General features: G+C 34.5%; 2 protein-coding genes across 2 annotated transcripts; both read left to right on the forward strand.

Annotated features, from left to right (window-relative positions):
• The first annotated feature begins 2,926 nt into the window (after positions 1-2,926).
• Positions 2,927-5,091, forward strand: LOC140799569 (uncharacterized). The gene is made up of 2 exons (XM_073153942.1): positions 2,927-3,009; positions 4,563-5,091. Exon 2 carries the CDS (start codon positions 4,597-4,599, stop codon positions 5,089-5,091), a length of 495 nt encoding a protein of 164 aa, XP_073010043.1. The 5' UTR covers positions 2,927-3,009; positions 4,563-4,596.
• Positions 5,092-5,503: 412 nt separating this feature from the next.
• On the forward strand, positions 5,504-6,614 carry LOC140799570 (uncharacterized). Its single transcript, XM_073153943.1, has 2 exons — positions 5,504-5,674; positions 6,258-6,614. The coding sequence occupies exons 1-2, from the start codon at positions 5,504-5,506 to the stop codon at positions 6,330-6,332; spliced, it is 246 nt and encodes an 81-aa protein (XP_073010044.1). The 3' UTR covers positions 6,333-6,614.
• Positions 6,615-18,586: the final 11,972 nt, after the last annotated feature.

Below are 18,586 nucleotides of genomic sequence, written 5' to 3' on the forward strand. Positions count from 1 at the left end.
ATTTATTTACTTTTATGGTTGACAATGTGAACTTCTACAAGGATATTATATTTGGTTTTATGGTTGACAATGTGAACTTGTGCAAGGATGTTATATTTACTTTTATGGTTGACAATATGAACTTGTGCAAAAATATTTTATTTACTTTTATGGTTGACAAAGTTAGAATCTCATTATTGTTGTTGTTGTAATTTTTGGGTCAAGGTTTAGAAATCAATATGAACTTACTTTCTAATGTATGTATGCTTATCTTTAATATATTTTCTGAAGAATTATAGATTTAGGAGAGGGCCTTATGTAGATATGTCCTCTAGCGAAATGTGCAATGTTTCTCTAGTTTCTTCTTTCTAATTTTGTTCCAACTATTTGGTGCAGAGAAGAGCACATGTAGTAATAATCTGATGGAGGGATGCATGAAATTTCGGGTTAGTATGATATAGTAAAGATACTACTAATTCACAATCATTGGTTTATACACATTATGTTTGTTTAAAGTCTATAATTACTTTTGTTTTCTTTTTGCACCATTACTATCTTTTTGCCAATGAATCAGTTTCTCAAATACTGTAAGTTTTGTTCAAATTGTATTTGAATGATTTTAGACTTGATTGATATTCATAGTAAGTTCATATTGATTGTTTAAAATTTGATACGTATCTGTTTAAGATCCAAAAATTTATCCAAACATTATCCGATCCGTATCTGAAAACTATCAAATCCGTATCCGAAAACTATCTGATCCGTATCCAAAAATTATCCGTATCCGTTTTCTTAGGATATGATTTTAATTTTTGCTATCCGTCAAATATCCGTATCCGGATAAAAATTATGGATCCAGATATGGGTTGAGCACTAACCGATCCGTATTCGATCCATTTTCACCCCTACTTGGATACTTTAGGGGCAGGAGGATCATCTCTTCTCAATCATCTTGATGATCAGCCCTTCAACTTAAATAAATAGTATGTACCCGACATTAAGTTTGATTCTCTTGTACGTGATCCTCGTAAAATGCAAAAAAAAATTTGGTGTTTTAATATGTTACTATAAGGCATATCGCGCTAAACGGAAAGCAATAGAAGAGATCTTTGGCAGCTATGATAAATCTTACAAGTGGTTCTAAGGCTACCTCCGTGAGCTTAAAAAGAGGGATCCTGAGCTAGGGGTGAAAACGGGTCGGATTAACTCCAACCCGACCTGCTATCCGACCCGATTCGAATAAAAAATTTCTACCCGATTCGGATACGAATTCGGATATGGATAGAATTTTTGAAAAAAATTCGGATACGGGTCGGATATATTTTTCGGATTCAGATACAGATATTGGATATCCGTTTATCCGCATATTTTTTAAAATGATTTACAGTTTTTAGTTTGCTTATTTAAATAGTAAATATTAATATTATTACTAATAATACATTATATATTATTTATAGAGATTAATTTCTCTAATTTTATAAATTTGACATACAAAAAAATTATTTATCGTAAAACTCTTAATAATTTTGTGTTAATTATATATAAATAAAATATTATAATTATTTTAAATTCAATCAATATCCGTTTAAGATCCGATCCTCTATCCAAAAATTATCCGTATTCGTTTAGTTAGGATATGGTTTTAAATTTTGCTATCCGTCCAATATTCGTATTTGAATCCGTATCCGGACTAAAAATATGGATCCGGATATGGGTTGAGCACTATCCGATCCGTATCCGATCCGTTTTCACCCCTACCCTGAGCCCACAGATAATCTGATAAAGACTAATTTATAGTTTTTTATTTATTTTATTAATTTAAATTAAGCTAGATGGCTTGTATCCCCTATGTGGGTAATTATATTTGTCTATGATTATGTATTTTGGGGCTTTGTTGTGGCATATGATATTATAGGCTTCCTTTTATTTTATATTATTTATGAAAATATGGTTCTTTCTCCTACTTATTGTGTTGAAACATTGACCAATATGTCAAGTGGAAATCACGTGGGTTTTATCTACATGAAGGGACATGTATATTTGGCAACAGATTTTACAGTTTCCATTAGAAAATGTGAAAGTGTTTAACGTCTTACTTTATAGAAAACACTAAATAGTTTAGCGTTTTATTTTTAGATAGAAACACTGAAAAGTCTCTATTAGAAAATGTGGAAGTATTCAGTGTCTTAGTTTTTAGAAAACGTTAAAGAGTTCAGTGTTTTATTAATGAAAGATAGACAACGTTTAAAATTAAAATTTAGAGGAGCTCTCATCTCTTTTTCTTGTTAACTGTAGGGAATTGCTATGCCAATTCAACACATATATCTTTTCTATATCTTCGTAATGACTATTTTATAACTAGAATGAATAATTGAGATTAAAATTATGACGCTCTAAACTTTTTGTGTATATTTTTATCGTTTGAGATTAAGTTTTGATCAAAATTATTATATTTATTTTTTCTATCTTCATAACGACATATCATTTATCCGAAATAGGCTATTGGGTAGAAAGTTATGACCTTCAAAACTACGCTAAATAATTAAACAATTTTAGCAATAAGACACTTAATTGTTTAGCATTTCATATGAAAAGGATAGAATCTTCTTTCTCCAGTAAAACATCGATTTTTCAGCATTTATCTTTGAAAAAAAATACTAATAAGATTAGAATTTTACTTGGAAGATAAAATGCTCCATTTATCTAAAACTAAAACACTGAACTTGGGTCTGTTTATTGTTAAGTTTGGGGCGTGGTCTGTTTCAGTAAATAGAGCTTAGAAGAGGGCCAGTTTGGTCAAAATCCCTAGTGTATAACCTAAAATCTGCACAAAGTCAAAGCCCGGGGGCAGATAACGGATCGGGTAAATGGGTTTGGTCAGAAACTACCCGAACCCATATCCTTATAGAGAAACTCCTCCCTCGAGCCCTAAATCCTCTCCAATCTTCCTCTCTCGGTCCCTCCTCTCTATTACTGGGCACGGCGGCGAGCGGCATACGACGGCAGTAGCGAGCGGCAGACGTGACGCTGGTATGCCCTCCCATCTCTCTCTTTTCTCACTCTCCAACTCTAACTAGTCACTTGCCATCGGCCGCCACCCCAACCCTCCCTCAGCAACCGGCCCACCTTCCCACCAAAATTATTCGATTCGATCTAATAAATACCATGTGTAAGAATTGAGAAATCGTATGGCTCAAATACTTAGTATTCTCTCATTTATGACCTGCATCTACTATTGAGGGATCATTACTCACTCTCTCTCACGTCATTCTCACCTTCCTGCTGCCAAAGCTCCAAAAAGTTGCTTAATTCTTTCTAGGCATGACAAACTGTCCATCTCCGCTTGTCAATGAAGACTCAACTGATTTATTAGTTAAACTGAAGTTCTAGTTTTTGCTTTTTGTTTTCTGTGACTATATGTTAACTGTTTATTACTTAAATAGAGTGATGTGGTAGGAAGTTCCAAACAATTGTAAGAAGCATAATCAGGACTCAGAAATATCTTGAGATTTAACCAAGATCTCGATAGATGTAGATTAGTATTACTGTATAATATAGATTACTGCTAGTTACTTAATTAGTTTTTAGTTTTTACTGTTTTAGTAGAAATAGAATGTCGACTTCTATTTATTGCTATTTATTTTTTAGTATTACATTAATTGTGAAATTTTATAAAGATTATATTAGTACATATTATATATCATATATAATTATTTTTAATTTTTTAATATATTAAAATTTTAGATTACATATGTCCTCGCATATGCACCTGGACACTGCCTAGGAATATGGTGGGGGTGACCTCCTGCATATTACGAGTGCCTTTCAGAACATTGGTTAAATATTCGTCCTTATCGTGCACACCTACTTCAACTGTGAGGCATAAGTTAGTCCAGCATTTAAAATAAGTTGTTGATCCACTCACCTAATTCTGTTATTAATGCTATGTTATAAAGTTAATACATAGTACAGCATTTTAGAAATTTCTTGATAGGTATCTGTGGGTGTGTGGGTGTGTTGTATGTGCGGAGATGCACCTCCCATGACCATCACCTCTTTCACTACCACCCTGTGCCACAGTGACTCTTCACTTCCTGCACACACTCATGTGCTCACAGGGAGAAAGTGAGTTGGTTATTTGTTAGATATTAGATGAGGTAGAATTGTGACAAATAGAAGACGGCTTATTATTCAATGATAAATCATTGAATGCTGTTGAATTATTCTTGTTAATCGATCAGTAATCAAACCAAAGTGCTCCAAAGTGCTATGCTATGCATGAATGATGAAAATTAGCTTTGTGTGATTGGGTGTATGAATCATGCTTATACAATTATGACTATTGGATAAAAATGTTAAAACTTAAAAGCATGTCTCATTACTTCCTTGGGAATTAGATCCGAGTGATTGAGTAGATGGGAAATCCAAGTTGAAATTTTGTTTTTTTGGTTATTCTTTGGAATTTGCTGGTTAGAAGTTGTTATCTTTTCTCAATGTAGATTTTGTCGCTATCTTGCCTTAAAAAGTGAAAGAAAAAATTCAGGAAAAAACTTGTGGATGAACTTGAATTTGGGTTAATATAGGACACCACCAGATTTGGAGGGCTTAAGGAGTACAATGAAGCTAAAGGTTGTTTGCAGGAAATTATATGATTACATTCGATATGATATAAAGGAAATTGCTTTTCCATCATCCTTGCCTGACCCTCCGCATCTCAAGAAACGAAAAGAACTGACCTGGAAAGAACGTTGGTATGTTTTCAAGGAAGCATCTAGGCTTTATGCAGCTAGCTGGGTGCGAGATATTGGCCCTGACCTCAGACCAAATGACTATAAAAAGGATGTAGAAGAAGATGGTCAACCTCATGTAGAAAATGCTAGATCTCGCCAAAGTGAACCTTCAACATTGGAGGATCTTGCAGTAGCAGCAAGAGGTGGGATGGAGACCCTGAGACCTGCATTGCAACGCATTTATATGATGCGTGCTTCTGCTTATAGAGATGCACTTAAAAGCTTCATAGAAGGTTATCAAGAAGGGATAAAGCATGTCATGGAAGAAAAAGCAAATGCTAAATCTCAGCATCAAAGCGATGAACCAAAAAAATCAATGTGATCTCTGTCTATGAAAGATTTCTGTAAGTTATTTGTAGCCTTGACACTTTTAGCCATAATTTCAGAAATACAGTAGAGTCCAACTGAGTCTAACCTTCTGATTGTTTGTTTTGAGATATCTCTGTCACAATCTTTTTCTTAATAATATCTTCTCACTTTTCTAACTCTATCTACCTTTCCATTTTGGATAGTTAAAAGATCTCTGGGTTAAATTGGCTTTCTAGATTCTTGAAGTTGTTATGTAATTTTATCATAGGAATGAAATGCATGACATGAGTTAGTATCTCTTTTATCATACAACATGTTATCCTTTTATTATTGCCTTTAAACCAAATGTACCTTTTTTACAGATCAGTCTCTATTTGTTACTGAACAAGGCTTTGTTGTATGCTGTAGGTGGATAAGTTGGCAACATGGGCCGGAAGGCTGGGGGTTTGTACATAAACCCGAAAAAGTTTGGTGCTGTTGGAAAGCCTTGCATGAAGGAGATGGTAGCATTTCTTGGTTGTTTGTCTCTCAATAAGAACAGTGACGATAAGTGTACAAAACAGAAGGATCTCCTGCTAGCTTGTGCAGAAGCTCAGGTGCTACTTTTGTTCATCTCTTTTGAAAATTTATGCAAGTATTTGTGAAAAGATTTCTCCATTATGGTTCTATGCATGTTTGGAGGATTCAGTTTGAGTTAACCTTCACAGACGATTCTCCATGAATACGTCAGCTTAGTTTGCTTGTATTTTATCTTTTAAGGATATTGTCTTTTAATGGTTGTAGTTCCTTACTTCCTTTGTATTTAAAGGAGAAAGTAGACATATTGCTCTTATGAATATTCTTTTTGTTGTTGAAGTTTAACGTAAGGATAATTCCTATAGAAAAGGGATAACTAGAGGTTCATTCTCTAAGTCCCAACATTGGAAGATTTTCTCAATAACATGGAACATGTAGTGCTTTATGGGAATCTCAACCCCCCACCCCTCACACCATATATCACCAGACAGAGACACACACACACACATTGCAATATATTGATACTTTTGTACATGGAGTATTTTGTAATTAATCTCTTGCTTATTTGACTTATGTATGGTTTTTTTGCCAATGCATTATTTGAAGTATAAATGTTCTGAAGCATTTCTTATTATGTTTTTAACTGTCTTGTTCTTTTTGCAGAGAGGAAAACCTAAAAATCCAGCAAGGACGATTAACTACCATTTGCAGCGACTTGGCAGAGCAAAGTTCTTTTAGTTTTATATGCTACTCTCTTTCATCTATGTTAAAACATCTGCATTAGATGAGACCTACATTAGATGAGAGGAACTTTTTGAGTATATTTTTTTTCTTTTCGAGTTAACAAATTGGCCTTTGTGACCTTAACATTTTGGACAAAGCCCATTGCTGTTTTGATTGTGGAAGTAGATTTCCTAACTTTGTTCAGCTGATGTTTGGATAAATCGTGTGCTGCAGCAGCGCATGGATCGTAATACTTTTTCAGTCTTCCTCTATTCTTAAAAGAGAGCATTTATTCAATTCTTTTGCATTTTGGGTTGCTATTTCCACCGTGAGAGCAGGACAAGTGTCTATTCATTATTCATTACCTGATCCGTGATCCATATGCTGAAGTCTTTACATGTATGATTGCCTTGGTCATGTTGTGTTCTGGAATTTATTCCATGGTATATTTTTCTGAATAGACGATTGAGTTTAGTCTGTGCATTTTGTGGACATTAGCCCAATTTCTATGATTATGATTTTTTTCTCAATCCAAGTGGGAATTAAGCAATAATGCAGCATGATACTCAGAAAATTGAATTTAAGTAACAGCAATACTTGTGTTGAAGGAAATGCACTCAATTTTATCGTGCCTTTCCATCAATTTAAAAGAATTTCGGAAGTTTTAAAATTTCATAATTACTGTTGTATTTTTTTTAAATGTCATATTTGCCATCAAAATTATTGCCCTCTTACAACATTGCCATTCCGCTAGTTAAATCTAACTAATTATAATCAAAACACAACTTAGATTCTACAAAGACTATATAAATTATTTAAAATGATTAAAAGCTATTAAATATTATACCTGGTACCTTAGTATAATGAAATATATATTCTTTTATGCTAGATCAAAGATATTGATAAATATATTAAATTATAACTTAAAAAGAGAGGGTATTTTAGTTATTATTAGTATTTGCTAACTTTAATAATAATTTGTTTGGGAATATTTTGTAAAAAGCTAACTATACTTGTAATTATGAAAGAGTGAAAAGTTTAGTGGCAATTTTGATATTTTAAAGAAAGTAATAGCAATTATAATATTTTGAAAGTTTTGGGTGGCAATTATATAAAAAATCTTATATAAAACATCCTAAAGTAGCAACATTTACTAAGTTTTTGATCTTACTAATATCTAGCGCAGTTGTTTTTACTGGTCTAATTATAACATCCCAGAAAAAAGAGCGCGTGTGTCAAGCTATTAGCAACAAAGTTTAATGATGTAGCAATAAAAGAAAAGGATAAATGTATAATTTAGTAGACTTGTATCAAATCTTCTTTATTAGCTTCTCCATGCCAAAAGTAAAGCCATATTGTCATTTAGAACAATCACCGCATCCATGGGTCAATTTCAAATATAATATCAAGCAAACCCTGTCTTGTTGCTTCTTGGACATCCCGTATGACAGACAGGTTCAAAAATTGACCGAAGGAGTTAGACAATGGAAAATAGTTGCTGGTTATATTATTTGGAGGCTTTGTAAGGAATGGTGCTCTCCGATGCATGGTCAGCTAAGTTGCTTAATAGAACATCTAGCTCATTGTATCAATGTGCAAACTAAAGAATTCTAGATATCTTGGGGGTTTGGAAAGGAAGATGCTTCAACCCAGCAAGTCTTGGAAAAAATAAAATAAAATTTGGTGTTGCTGTGGCTATTTGAACATATCGCCATGAACAGCTTTGTAAGGCAAATGTATTCCACACTTCTTTAGTAAAAGCACAATAAAAATAAATAAATGATTCAGTTCAGGGTCTCCAAAGTGACATGATAATGTGGGCACATGCGATCTGAAGTTGCAAAAACAACCCATAGAATCAACAGTAGGTCCTTTTCCCTAGAAAATACGCCATAAGAATTACTTTATACATAGTCCACAGAGTATCCACCAAACATTATTCCACCATATTTGTTGATCCTAAGAATAGGATGAGTTAAATGATCGAAAAACCTCCTTGGAGGCTTTGCAAATCTATCTCCGCAAGTTAGAACAACTAAAGTACATGTCAAAGGTAAAGAGCATATTCATTTATCTTTGGCACACACCACCAATGTCCAAATAATGTCATCATGGCGGAGCAGCTCACAAGCTTGTTTCATCCTCAGTACTCGCTACCAAAGATCTAATTTGCACAAACCGAGTCCTCTCCGCTCCTTTGGAGTATAGATTCTCTCCCATCACATCCAAAAAAAAAGCCCAAAATATCATCCTTCCCATAAGAAGCTTTGACCTGACTCCTCAATCTTTCGGAAGATGGAAATTAGGAATATGAGTACCAAGCATATTATACACAAAGCATGGAAAGAAAAACGGATTGTAAAAGCACCACCCTACTAGTCCTAGAAATATGTTTTGAACCCCACTTAGAAATATGCTTTTTTTAATTGTAAAAGCACTTTTTTTTAAAGAAAAATAAATATGTTTTGCTTATTAGGTTAGTCAAACCTGAGCTCATTAAGCTAGGCCAATTAGAGTCTAATTAGGTAGCCACTATAAATATTTATGGTGCACACCTAATTGAACTATTTTGGATTATTGAATTAATTTGTAAAACCGTCTTCTTCCTTCTTGTTCGACTACCTCTAAGCCATGAAAACTCTAGCCACCATCTAGGCTCTACCTAACTTCTCATCCGACCAGTGCCTCCCATCCTAGAGAGACAACCCATTCTGCTTATCTATCCCCTATCTGGTTATCTAGCACCTACACCTATTCTACCCACTATCTCCACCATAATGCCCTACCTAGGTCAAGCACCACGACACCCTAGCTGACCTCCACTCCGCCAATCTATTCCTATAGATTCGTCTGCCATCCCGAATCCACGAAACCTCTAAATCATTTGTCGATCTATTCGTTGAATCTCAAGGGCACCATTAATCTTAAATGTTCGCGGTAAACTTAGCTTTCTCATTGAAGATCATATCTCATATCCGAGGTTATCATTGGGTTCGTGTGGATCATGGGAACTAGTAGACACCTTAGCATCACGTCTATCAGAACGACACACAAACTATAATCAACTCAATACATCGAGGTGTAAAGCAATGAGAATCCGATCAAGAAAGGACCAACGAACTGGGTCTTGAGCCAACCTCACATCCACCTTACGAGTTATCAAGGATTTAGTCTTCGATGCATGCTTAAGTGAGTGAAGAATTTCTTGGGCAGCTGCAATCTTGTCATGAATATTCCTTCCAAAATTAATGCAGACTACTCCTTACTAAGAAAAATCCATGACTTCTCTAAGTCGACCTGCAATTAATTATTACCGTCATAATCTTGTATCTAACATTATGCAAAACTGATTAGACAAAATTCCTTGACTCTTCTTGGATTGGCACACCTCAAAATCAAAGAGATAAAGCTTTCATTCAAAAACGGGCTAATGAGCCTGAATCAAAAAATTTCTAGACCACTTGAACCAAATCAGCGCTAACTATATCCCAACGAGACAAATAAAATTCAACAAAAATACAATCTAGACCTGGGACTTATTCCTTCCCTGTAACATCCCCTACTATGATATAAGAAAAAATTATGTGCACATGTTATTTTGACTAGACAAATAAAATTCACTATTAAGTTTAGTATTCTTAATAATTATTTTGACTAGACAAATAATTGAACTTACCCGAGCCTATGTCTGCAGCCCAGCCAAAGTGGCTTTTAGGCTTAGTTCAATTTTGGGCTTTGAGCTAGCCCAAATAGATTAATTACCCTCTAATATGTTTCTGTTTACTTTAACCATTTAATTTATTTATTCTTGTCAACTTGAACCTCAATTATTAATCTTTAGAGGGTAGTTTTGGTTAGTTTTAATAGTTTTTTTATAAATTAGTATTAATAAATGACAATCATATTAAGTGTGCTTTAATATTTAATAAGTTAATTAATGTGTTATATCTTAATTCACTTCAATCGACAATTATTAGGGGAATAGATAATAATAATTATACTAATAACCATTAATAATAGATTAGACTGTCATAATTAATATACCAACTCTATCTGATTAATAAATATAATGATTCTTAGGTGGACATATCGTAAACCTATAATAGCTAACCGTGCATTAATTAATCAATTGATTAAGGTAGGCTTGTGCTTATCTATATTATTTTCATTATCGAGGTAGGTTCACTATTGTGCGAGGATGATCCGTGACTCAATTGAAATTGATTAACTTAGAAGTGATGTTAGGCAAGTGAATTCTCTATAGTTTAGGAATAGTATAATATTGAAGTGATGTTTTACTTTATGAATTTATCGCATTCATATCATACATATGTAGATGTTTATTCATTATTCAATATAATTATATTTAATTTACTACTTCATAGTTATTCATAGAACATTGAAGTATTTTTTTATTATGATATCTTCGATGTGCATGTTTTATGTTTGATGATATTAACCACTACACCACTTGCACGTATCACCATGTAGTTAAGTTTCATCTCGATAGTGCTCGTTCACTCGCTTAGCCCATAGTTAGGAGGCAAAGTGTATATTTATTACCTATATTTATCGACTGATACCTAAGGTCATGAGGTTAGGAGGGGACTATCAGGCATCGTGTGCGCCGATTTGAGCAGACATAACACTACTGAGAATAGAGATAGACACTAGGTGATATGAAATTATGATTGAGAGGTAGAGGTCGTAGACCCATTGTTATCCAATAACATAGGGTCAGGGCATCTATGAGCAGTGTGCTTTTATTTTCTCTATGAGCGATGATTCCACTATATGTGACGATTTTATTATGTGCGATGATATGGCCTTCCAACTAGGGTCCCTAGTCTTGTTGCCACAGACAACTAGTCATATACAGCGTCGCTAGGCATGTACGAGCAGCATTACTACTAGATGTCTATCTCTCCTCGATGTTTAGATGATATGTGAGCCTATGTTTATTATGTAGTGAATAAATTTATAAGTATGTTATAATAGTTATGGCCATGACTTAGTGTGAGCTTGATATAAATAATTTGAGATTTAAATGATACATATCATGTATTTTTTTATTAATACATGTGAGCTATTAATATAAATATGTTCCATGGACGCCTTACTATGATTATGTTGACATACATATGTACCATGTGAAATTCTTCATTATTATATTTTTCTAGACTATATATATGTATACTTGCTGGGCTTTATGCTCACCACATTTTGGTGAAAATATTTTTCATATCAGTAGATGACCCTGAGTCTATGAAGGAGTTGGTGAAGATCTGGTTATATTTTCTTTATTTGTTTTAGTATTGTTAAATAACTTGTATGAATTGTTGCCCCTACTGCGGGCATTTATTTTGATGAGGTGTATGGATATATATTTTGGGGCTTGTTGCAACATGTGATAAGTAACAGATCACGTATATTATGTACAAATATTAACTAACAGATCACGTAATCCATGTAAGGAGTACGTGTATTTGGAGGTGGGTATTTCATTCCAATTGACCACACTATCTTTCTAATATTAGTTGTTTTATTAGCCACATAAGTAGATCAACCTGATTCTAAGAAAGATTAGGCAAAGTGGGCAAAGAATCTTGGCTAGGTTCACCTTCAGCCACCCAAAGTTCCTTATAGTGAGCTTTAAACGCGAGGACAATTTACTCTGAAGAGGTGTCAATTCAGTCATTCGATAGAACAATAGCAGTAAGAAACTAATAAAACAAAGAAGAGTTCCTATCACCACATGAAATCCAAGAAAGATAACAATGTCGACATGTATAACCATCTCACTGCCACGATAAAGTCAGATATCACTATTCAAGACTACGACATATTATGCTTACTGCCAAATGGGTGAAAGATAGAGGAATTGATTTCAAACACTCACAAACAAATCCAATAGAACGTAGAAAAAAATTAGGGTAAACTAAATATTAGTAAAGCTAATATCAAAACCAAAGTAAAATTCACAATCAAGATGCTAAATGTAGAGAACTTTAAATACATAAGCTAATCACTAACAAGAACTCTAAATATATGCAAACCACAAAGAAGAAAAGAAAAAGAGAAGATTTATGTAGTTCGATGATGTGCCTATATCCATGGGCGGTGCAAAGCTTCAATCTAGTAATCCAGTGCAAATATGATGCAAATACAAAAGATTTTTCCTTTTCAATCTCTCCCAAATACAATAGAGGAGTGCTTTCTCGCAAAACCCTCTCTATTTCTATAACAACCCAATCCCCCCAAAAAATAAAATTGCATGGCACGATGTGGCCGGCCACAATGTGGTCGGCCTCGTGCCATGGCTGCTGGCGCGGGCTGGGGCCAACCAGGCCGGGCCAGCTAGCTCCGGTGGGTCCGCTGGCGCTGCAGTCGCAGTGCCGACGTCCCCACCACCTCTCTCTTCCCCTTTATAGTCCTCTCTCTCTCTCTCAAACTCTCTTTCTCTCTCTCTCTCCCACTATTATCGCCGTCGCCGTCCTTGGAAACCACCGCCGCCACCTCCGCGAGCGACGGTGAGCCCCTTTCCCTCTCTCTCTCTCTCTCTCTCTCTCTCTCTCTCTCTCTCTCTTGCTCACACCCGAGCTCGGGCTCGTCGGAGCCAAGCCGCCGGCGAGAGGCTGGCTGCTGGCTGGCCAACAGCGGCCAGTGCCCTCCCCGTCAGCCCGGATTAGCACTTCCCTCCCCACATCTCTTTCTTCTCTCCTTTTCTTCTTTTCTCTCCTTCTCTTCTCTTCTCTTCTTCTTCTTCTTCTTTCTTCTTTCTCCTTCCTTTTTTCTTCTTCTTCCTCATCTGCTTCTTCTCTTCTTTGTTTTCTGCAACAGTGCGGCCCAGCACTATAGCAGGCCAGTGCTGGACCAAGCCCAACACTAGTGTATTAATCCTTATTTTTATTATTTATTTAATTAGGTATTTCTTTCTTAATTAATACAAATAGATTTAGACATTAATTATTGGAAAATAATATATATTCATCAATATGATTATTGTTGATTATAATTAATTAATGATTAATTAGGTTATAAACTATTAGGTATAAATATAGGTAATACCAATATTTATTTATTTACTTATATGAAATATTTACTCATGGGTGGGGCAAGCTCTTCTATTTTGGTTCATGGTTTAAGTAATTCTATTAATTTATTATATATTATTATTCTACAAAAAATAAAATACTTAGCTTATTTAGTTATTTATTTATTATTTTATCGAGTAAAGACGGCATAATCCCTAATTAATCAAGATAGAGTATGAATTATAAAATTAATTATAATTAGACCAACAATATACTTCTAGTTATTTAGCTTTTTATTTTATAATTATATATTTAGAAATATTCTTATATAAAAGAAAACAAACCTCTTCTCCTTATACTATAATTAGCATTTTATGATAATAGTATAATTATAGTATTTGAATCGTATCTATAATATAGATCTAGTTATGTAATCAAAAATAAAAAGAAGTAATTCTAAACCTAATAAACCTTTATATTTTAATTGAATTAATTTTGATTAGATAAACGACTAACATCATACTACTAAAATATTTTCAGATCTCAAACCTCTTATTTGAGACCTCGTGGACCTTGCTAGCGATGAGTGTCACTCGGTTGATTGGCGAATGTGAGGGATACGTGGTTTGCGTCTTCTGATCAAGGGTGAGTAGTCTTATCCCCTAGACGACTTTCTCAAATTAGGTTATATTATATATTATGTACATACATATTTTGGCCTCTAGCATGATTATATGACTTTATCTAGAGATGATTACAGTCGAGCATATTTTTATCATGCATAGAATTAGGCTGATCTTAGATATGAGTATAATGATGATAAATACAGATGATTAGAGATGATTATATTGTTATGATTTTATATGAAGATGATCTTCTAGTATGAGTGTGCATGTGATAGACTAGCAGGAGTATGCATGTGTTAGATATATGGTCGGAGACTGCATTGGATTATTTTTCTCTTGATTCCTATTCCACCTAAATTCTGTTATGCATTGACTCATTATCATACTGGATATATGCATGTGATCTGGCATTTAGAAGAAAATCATGAAATATTATTGATATGATAGCTGATAGAAAGCGTGAGGATACCAGAGTAGGTGCTAGGGTTAGGGGTGTCTGGAGTGATGATTATGGTCGCTGATATGCGATATCTCGTGGCCTATGTCCGAGATCAGTTGAGTCTGTGCGCACAGACAATCGGACACATGCCATTCGCCAGGACATATGTGGCGAGTTATCCTCACGAGGTTTCTATCAACTATGTGGGTGCCCGGTTTGGATGGATGTTGATACCCTAGCGGGTGGCGGGGTATGATTATATTTGAGATACTCTTGCGGTCGCGGAGTATACTCTGAGCCTTCGGACATGATGTTGAGACCGGGTACCGGGTGTTGACTGTGTATAGTGGTCTAGTATGATGATATTATATCGAGATGTCGGTGATGATCGTGATCCTGAGAAATGCATATGATTTCATTATCATTTGTTATACCTAATTATCGAATGGTCAATATGCATCATAGGTGGTTGCATTTAATATCATAGCATGATCATGATCAGCATGCATTATATGTGTTATATTTGAGAGAGAGTTATGATGATGGTATGACATGGAGATCTATTTACTAAACCTTTTGCTCATGACTCTTTTTATTTCTTTTCTAACCCCTCAGATATGTCGTACGTGATAGCGACTTGAGATATCTTGAGAAGATATTTTAGAGCGATGATGAGGTGAGCTATAAATGAGAGACGGTATAGATGATAGTTTATATAGGAATTGAGTTGTACTAGTATTTGATATTTGTACTCTTTTGTATTAGACGATGAATTGTATAATACAGGTCGAATCATAGTGTACTCTTGTATTAGTCGTTTTAGTTGTATCTTGATGGTTTGTTGTGGCCTGTGTGGGTTCTACCAGATTATGTAGTGGTTTAATGTATATTATTGTGGACTGGGATATTCATATGTTAACAAATTTATTTAGTTAATAGTATAATTTATCTGGTGATGAATTATGTGATCATGGATAGGTTAGTAGATTTTATTTGATGATGTCATGATTATATGTGCGTGACGGGCCCCGCCCGACTTGTCGTGTGCCCGCATGTGCCGTGTGGGCGCGTGGGCATGCACGTGCCTGTGCCGGGCGGGGGCGTTACAATTTCTCTCCCTTGCTTCTATGCCCTAAAACCCAACAAAACTATTGTAGAAATCCAATTATGGTGAAGCATTATCTATTTTAGAAGGGCAATTTGCATTAAAAATCCATTATTGTGGTATTGATAGTTTTGAGCTTTTTAGTTTTGGAATAGCAATTAAGGACCTCGTTTACTGATTTAGCCCCAAAGTGAAAAAAGAATATCGTATCCTAAAACTATAAGAAAAGACTGAAAAAGTATGCTTTCAATTTTGCCAAAGTATACATCCAAATCTAGTAAAAAGCTATACGCATTAGCTCTGTAAATTATATAGTAAAAAGTATGCAAAATATACGCTTTTAATTTTGCCAATGTATGCATCTAAATTTATGCTTTCAAAAGGGCTAAATAAGTAAAAGAGTCCAAATTTGGTGTTCCAAACCTAAATGACCCAAAACTACTAATATTGTTATGACAAATTAAGTAACACTCACAAGTGCACAAATTTATGAAGTAGATTGAGAAGTAAAATATCGATCCCACGAACTCGTAGGTACACAAATCTATGCCATAGATTGGCAAGCTAGGTTTCCATCTCACGAGAACTTGTTTGAAAACTTGAAGTGTTTGAAAAATTTTGAAAATAATTTTAACCTAGTTGGGAAACGGGTTTAGGCAATTTATAGAAAAAATTATTTACATATTTTCTTAATTGAGTGAGAGAATATGATTTTGGAAACCACTTTGTAGATAACATATTTCTATTAACTAATATAAACCACTTTCTATTGTGACAAATTAAGTAAAACTCGAAGGTGCACAAATCTGTGAAGTAGATTAGTAAGCAATATATCGATCCCACTAACTTGTAGGTATAGATATTTATGGCATAGATTGGCGAGTAAGGTATCGATCAACTTATTTGAAAACTTGAAGTGCATGAAAAATCTTGAAAATAATTTTAATTTAGTTGGGGAACAAGTTTAGGAGATTTATAGAATTTTTTTTTTGTGTGCAGATTTTCTTAATTGAGTGCGAGAGAAATAAGATTTTGGAAACCACTTTGTAGATAACACATTTCTATTAACTAATATGAACCACTTTCTTTTGTGACAAATTAAGTAATACTTACAGGTACACAAATCTATGGAGTAGATCAACAAGCAAAGTATTGAGCCCACGAATTCGTAGATATACAAATCTATGGAGTAGTTAGACAAGCAAAATATCGATTTCATGAGGACTTATTTAAAAACTTGTAGCATTTAAAAAATTTTGAAAATAATTTTAACCTAGTTAGAAAATGAGTTTGAAGTAGAAGAGCCCTAAGAATTGCCATGTCCTCAACTGGACACCACCACAAACTTCTCTATTGCATTATTGAGTGCATAGAGTGTACAATGGTACCCTAGCGAGCCGCTCCATGATAGCCTTAGGCATCCGTGGCCAGATAGAACGTGTGTGATGTGCGTAACGCCCCTGCTCAGCATGGGCACGTGCACGCCACATGGCACGTGCACGCCTCATGGCATGCGCGATGCATACAATAGGTCGGACGGGGCTCGTCACGCACAGATACACTCCTATGCCCATATTATCTTGACATCATCAAATAAAACCTACTAACATATTCATACTAACATAATCTATTACTAGATAAGTCATACTATCAATTAGATAAACATGTTAACATATGAATGTCCAAGTCTACAATAACCATACTAGACAGCTACATAATTCGGTAGGGTCTATATAGGCCACGATAAACTATCAAGATACAACTAAAATCACTAATGCATGAGTACACTATAATCTGACTTGTATTATACAAATCATCGTCTATACAATAGAGTACAAATATCAAATAATTGTATAACTCAATATCTAGATAAACTATCTTCTATACCATCTCACGTCTATAGCTCACCTTATCTTTGCTCTAAAATATCTCTTCAGGATATCTCAAGTCGCTATCACGTACCATAATATTTGAGGGGTTAGAAAAGAAATAAAGAGTCATGAGCAAAAGGCTCAGTGAATAGACCTTACCCCGAATCAGTGATGCCAAACAAAGAGTAAATTATGTACCAAATAATATGAATCAGAAAGAGTATCATGTCATGAATGAGTATATGAATGTGTCATCAATAATAATATATAAATAAAAAGATAGATAACATGTTAAAACTGATAAAAGTATATAATCTTCGATAATAAATAAACAAATCTCTATGTCATACTATTATTATAACTCTCTCTTAAATATGACATATGATGCATGCTGACCATGACTATGCTATGATATCAAATGTAATCATATATGATATATATTTACTACTCGATAATCAGGTAATCAGATGATATTAAAATCATATGTATTTCTCAATTTCTTAGTCATTAATCTCATATCTATATGTCATCGTCATACTAGACCACTGTGCATAGTCAACACCCGGTACCCGATCTCAACATCATGCTCGAAGGTTTAGGGTATCAATATCCATCCAGACCGAGCACCCTTCTAGCTGATAGAAACCTCGTGAGGACAACTCGTCACATATGCCCTGGCGAACGGCATGTGTCTGAATGTCTATTGCGCACATAGACTAATGACTTCAGATGTAAGGCCACAGGATCACAACTATATCGAGCGATCAATCAGCCACCAAGCGCGTCCTAACCCTCGCGCCCACTCGAGTATCCTCACGCTTTCTTTAACTATCCTATCAATCACATTTAATATTTTTCTTTCTAAATGACAGATCATATGCATATATCCAGTACGATAACAAGTCAATGTATAACAAGAATTTAGGTGGAATAGGAATCAAGAGAAAAATGATGCAATGTAGTTTTCAATCATGTAGTCAACACATACATACCCATGCTAATCTATCACGTGCATACTCATGCTATAGATCAACTAGACAGTATAGTCATCTCTAATCATCTTTATTTATCATCATCACACTCGTATCCAAGATCAGCCTAATTACATGCATGATAAAATATATTTGACTGTAATCATCTCTAGATAAAGTCATATAATCATGTTGGAGGCCAAAACATACATGTACATAATAT

Source organism: Typha latifolia, chromosome 13 (assembly GCF_019914945.1).
Source record: "Typha latifolia isolate L0001 chromosome 13, TyphaL0001v2, whole genome shotgun sequence".
Classification (NCBI taxonomy): domain Eukaryota; kingdom Viridiplantae; phylum Streptophyta; class Magnoliopsida; order Poales; family Typhaceae; genus Typha; species Typha latifolia.

What these genes read in the sequence shown, in the direction of transcription:
- LOC140799569 (XM_073153942.1), top strand. Translation starts at nt 4,597, where the DNA reads ATGAAGCTAAAGGTTGTTTGCAGGAAATTATATGATTACATTCGATAT.
- LOC140799570 (XM_073153943.1), top strand. Translation starts at nt 5,504, where the DNA reads ATGGGCCGGAAGGCTGGGGGTTTGTACATAAACCCGAAAAAGTTTGGT. An exon ending in TAGCTTGTGCAGAAGCTCAG is followed by an intron (nt 5,675 to 6,257) that starts GTGCTACTTTTG and finishes TTCTTTTTGCAG; the next exon opens with AGAGGAAAACCTAAAAATCC.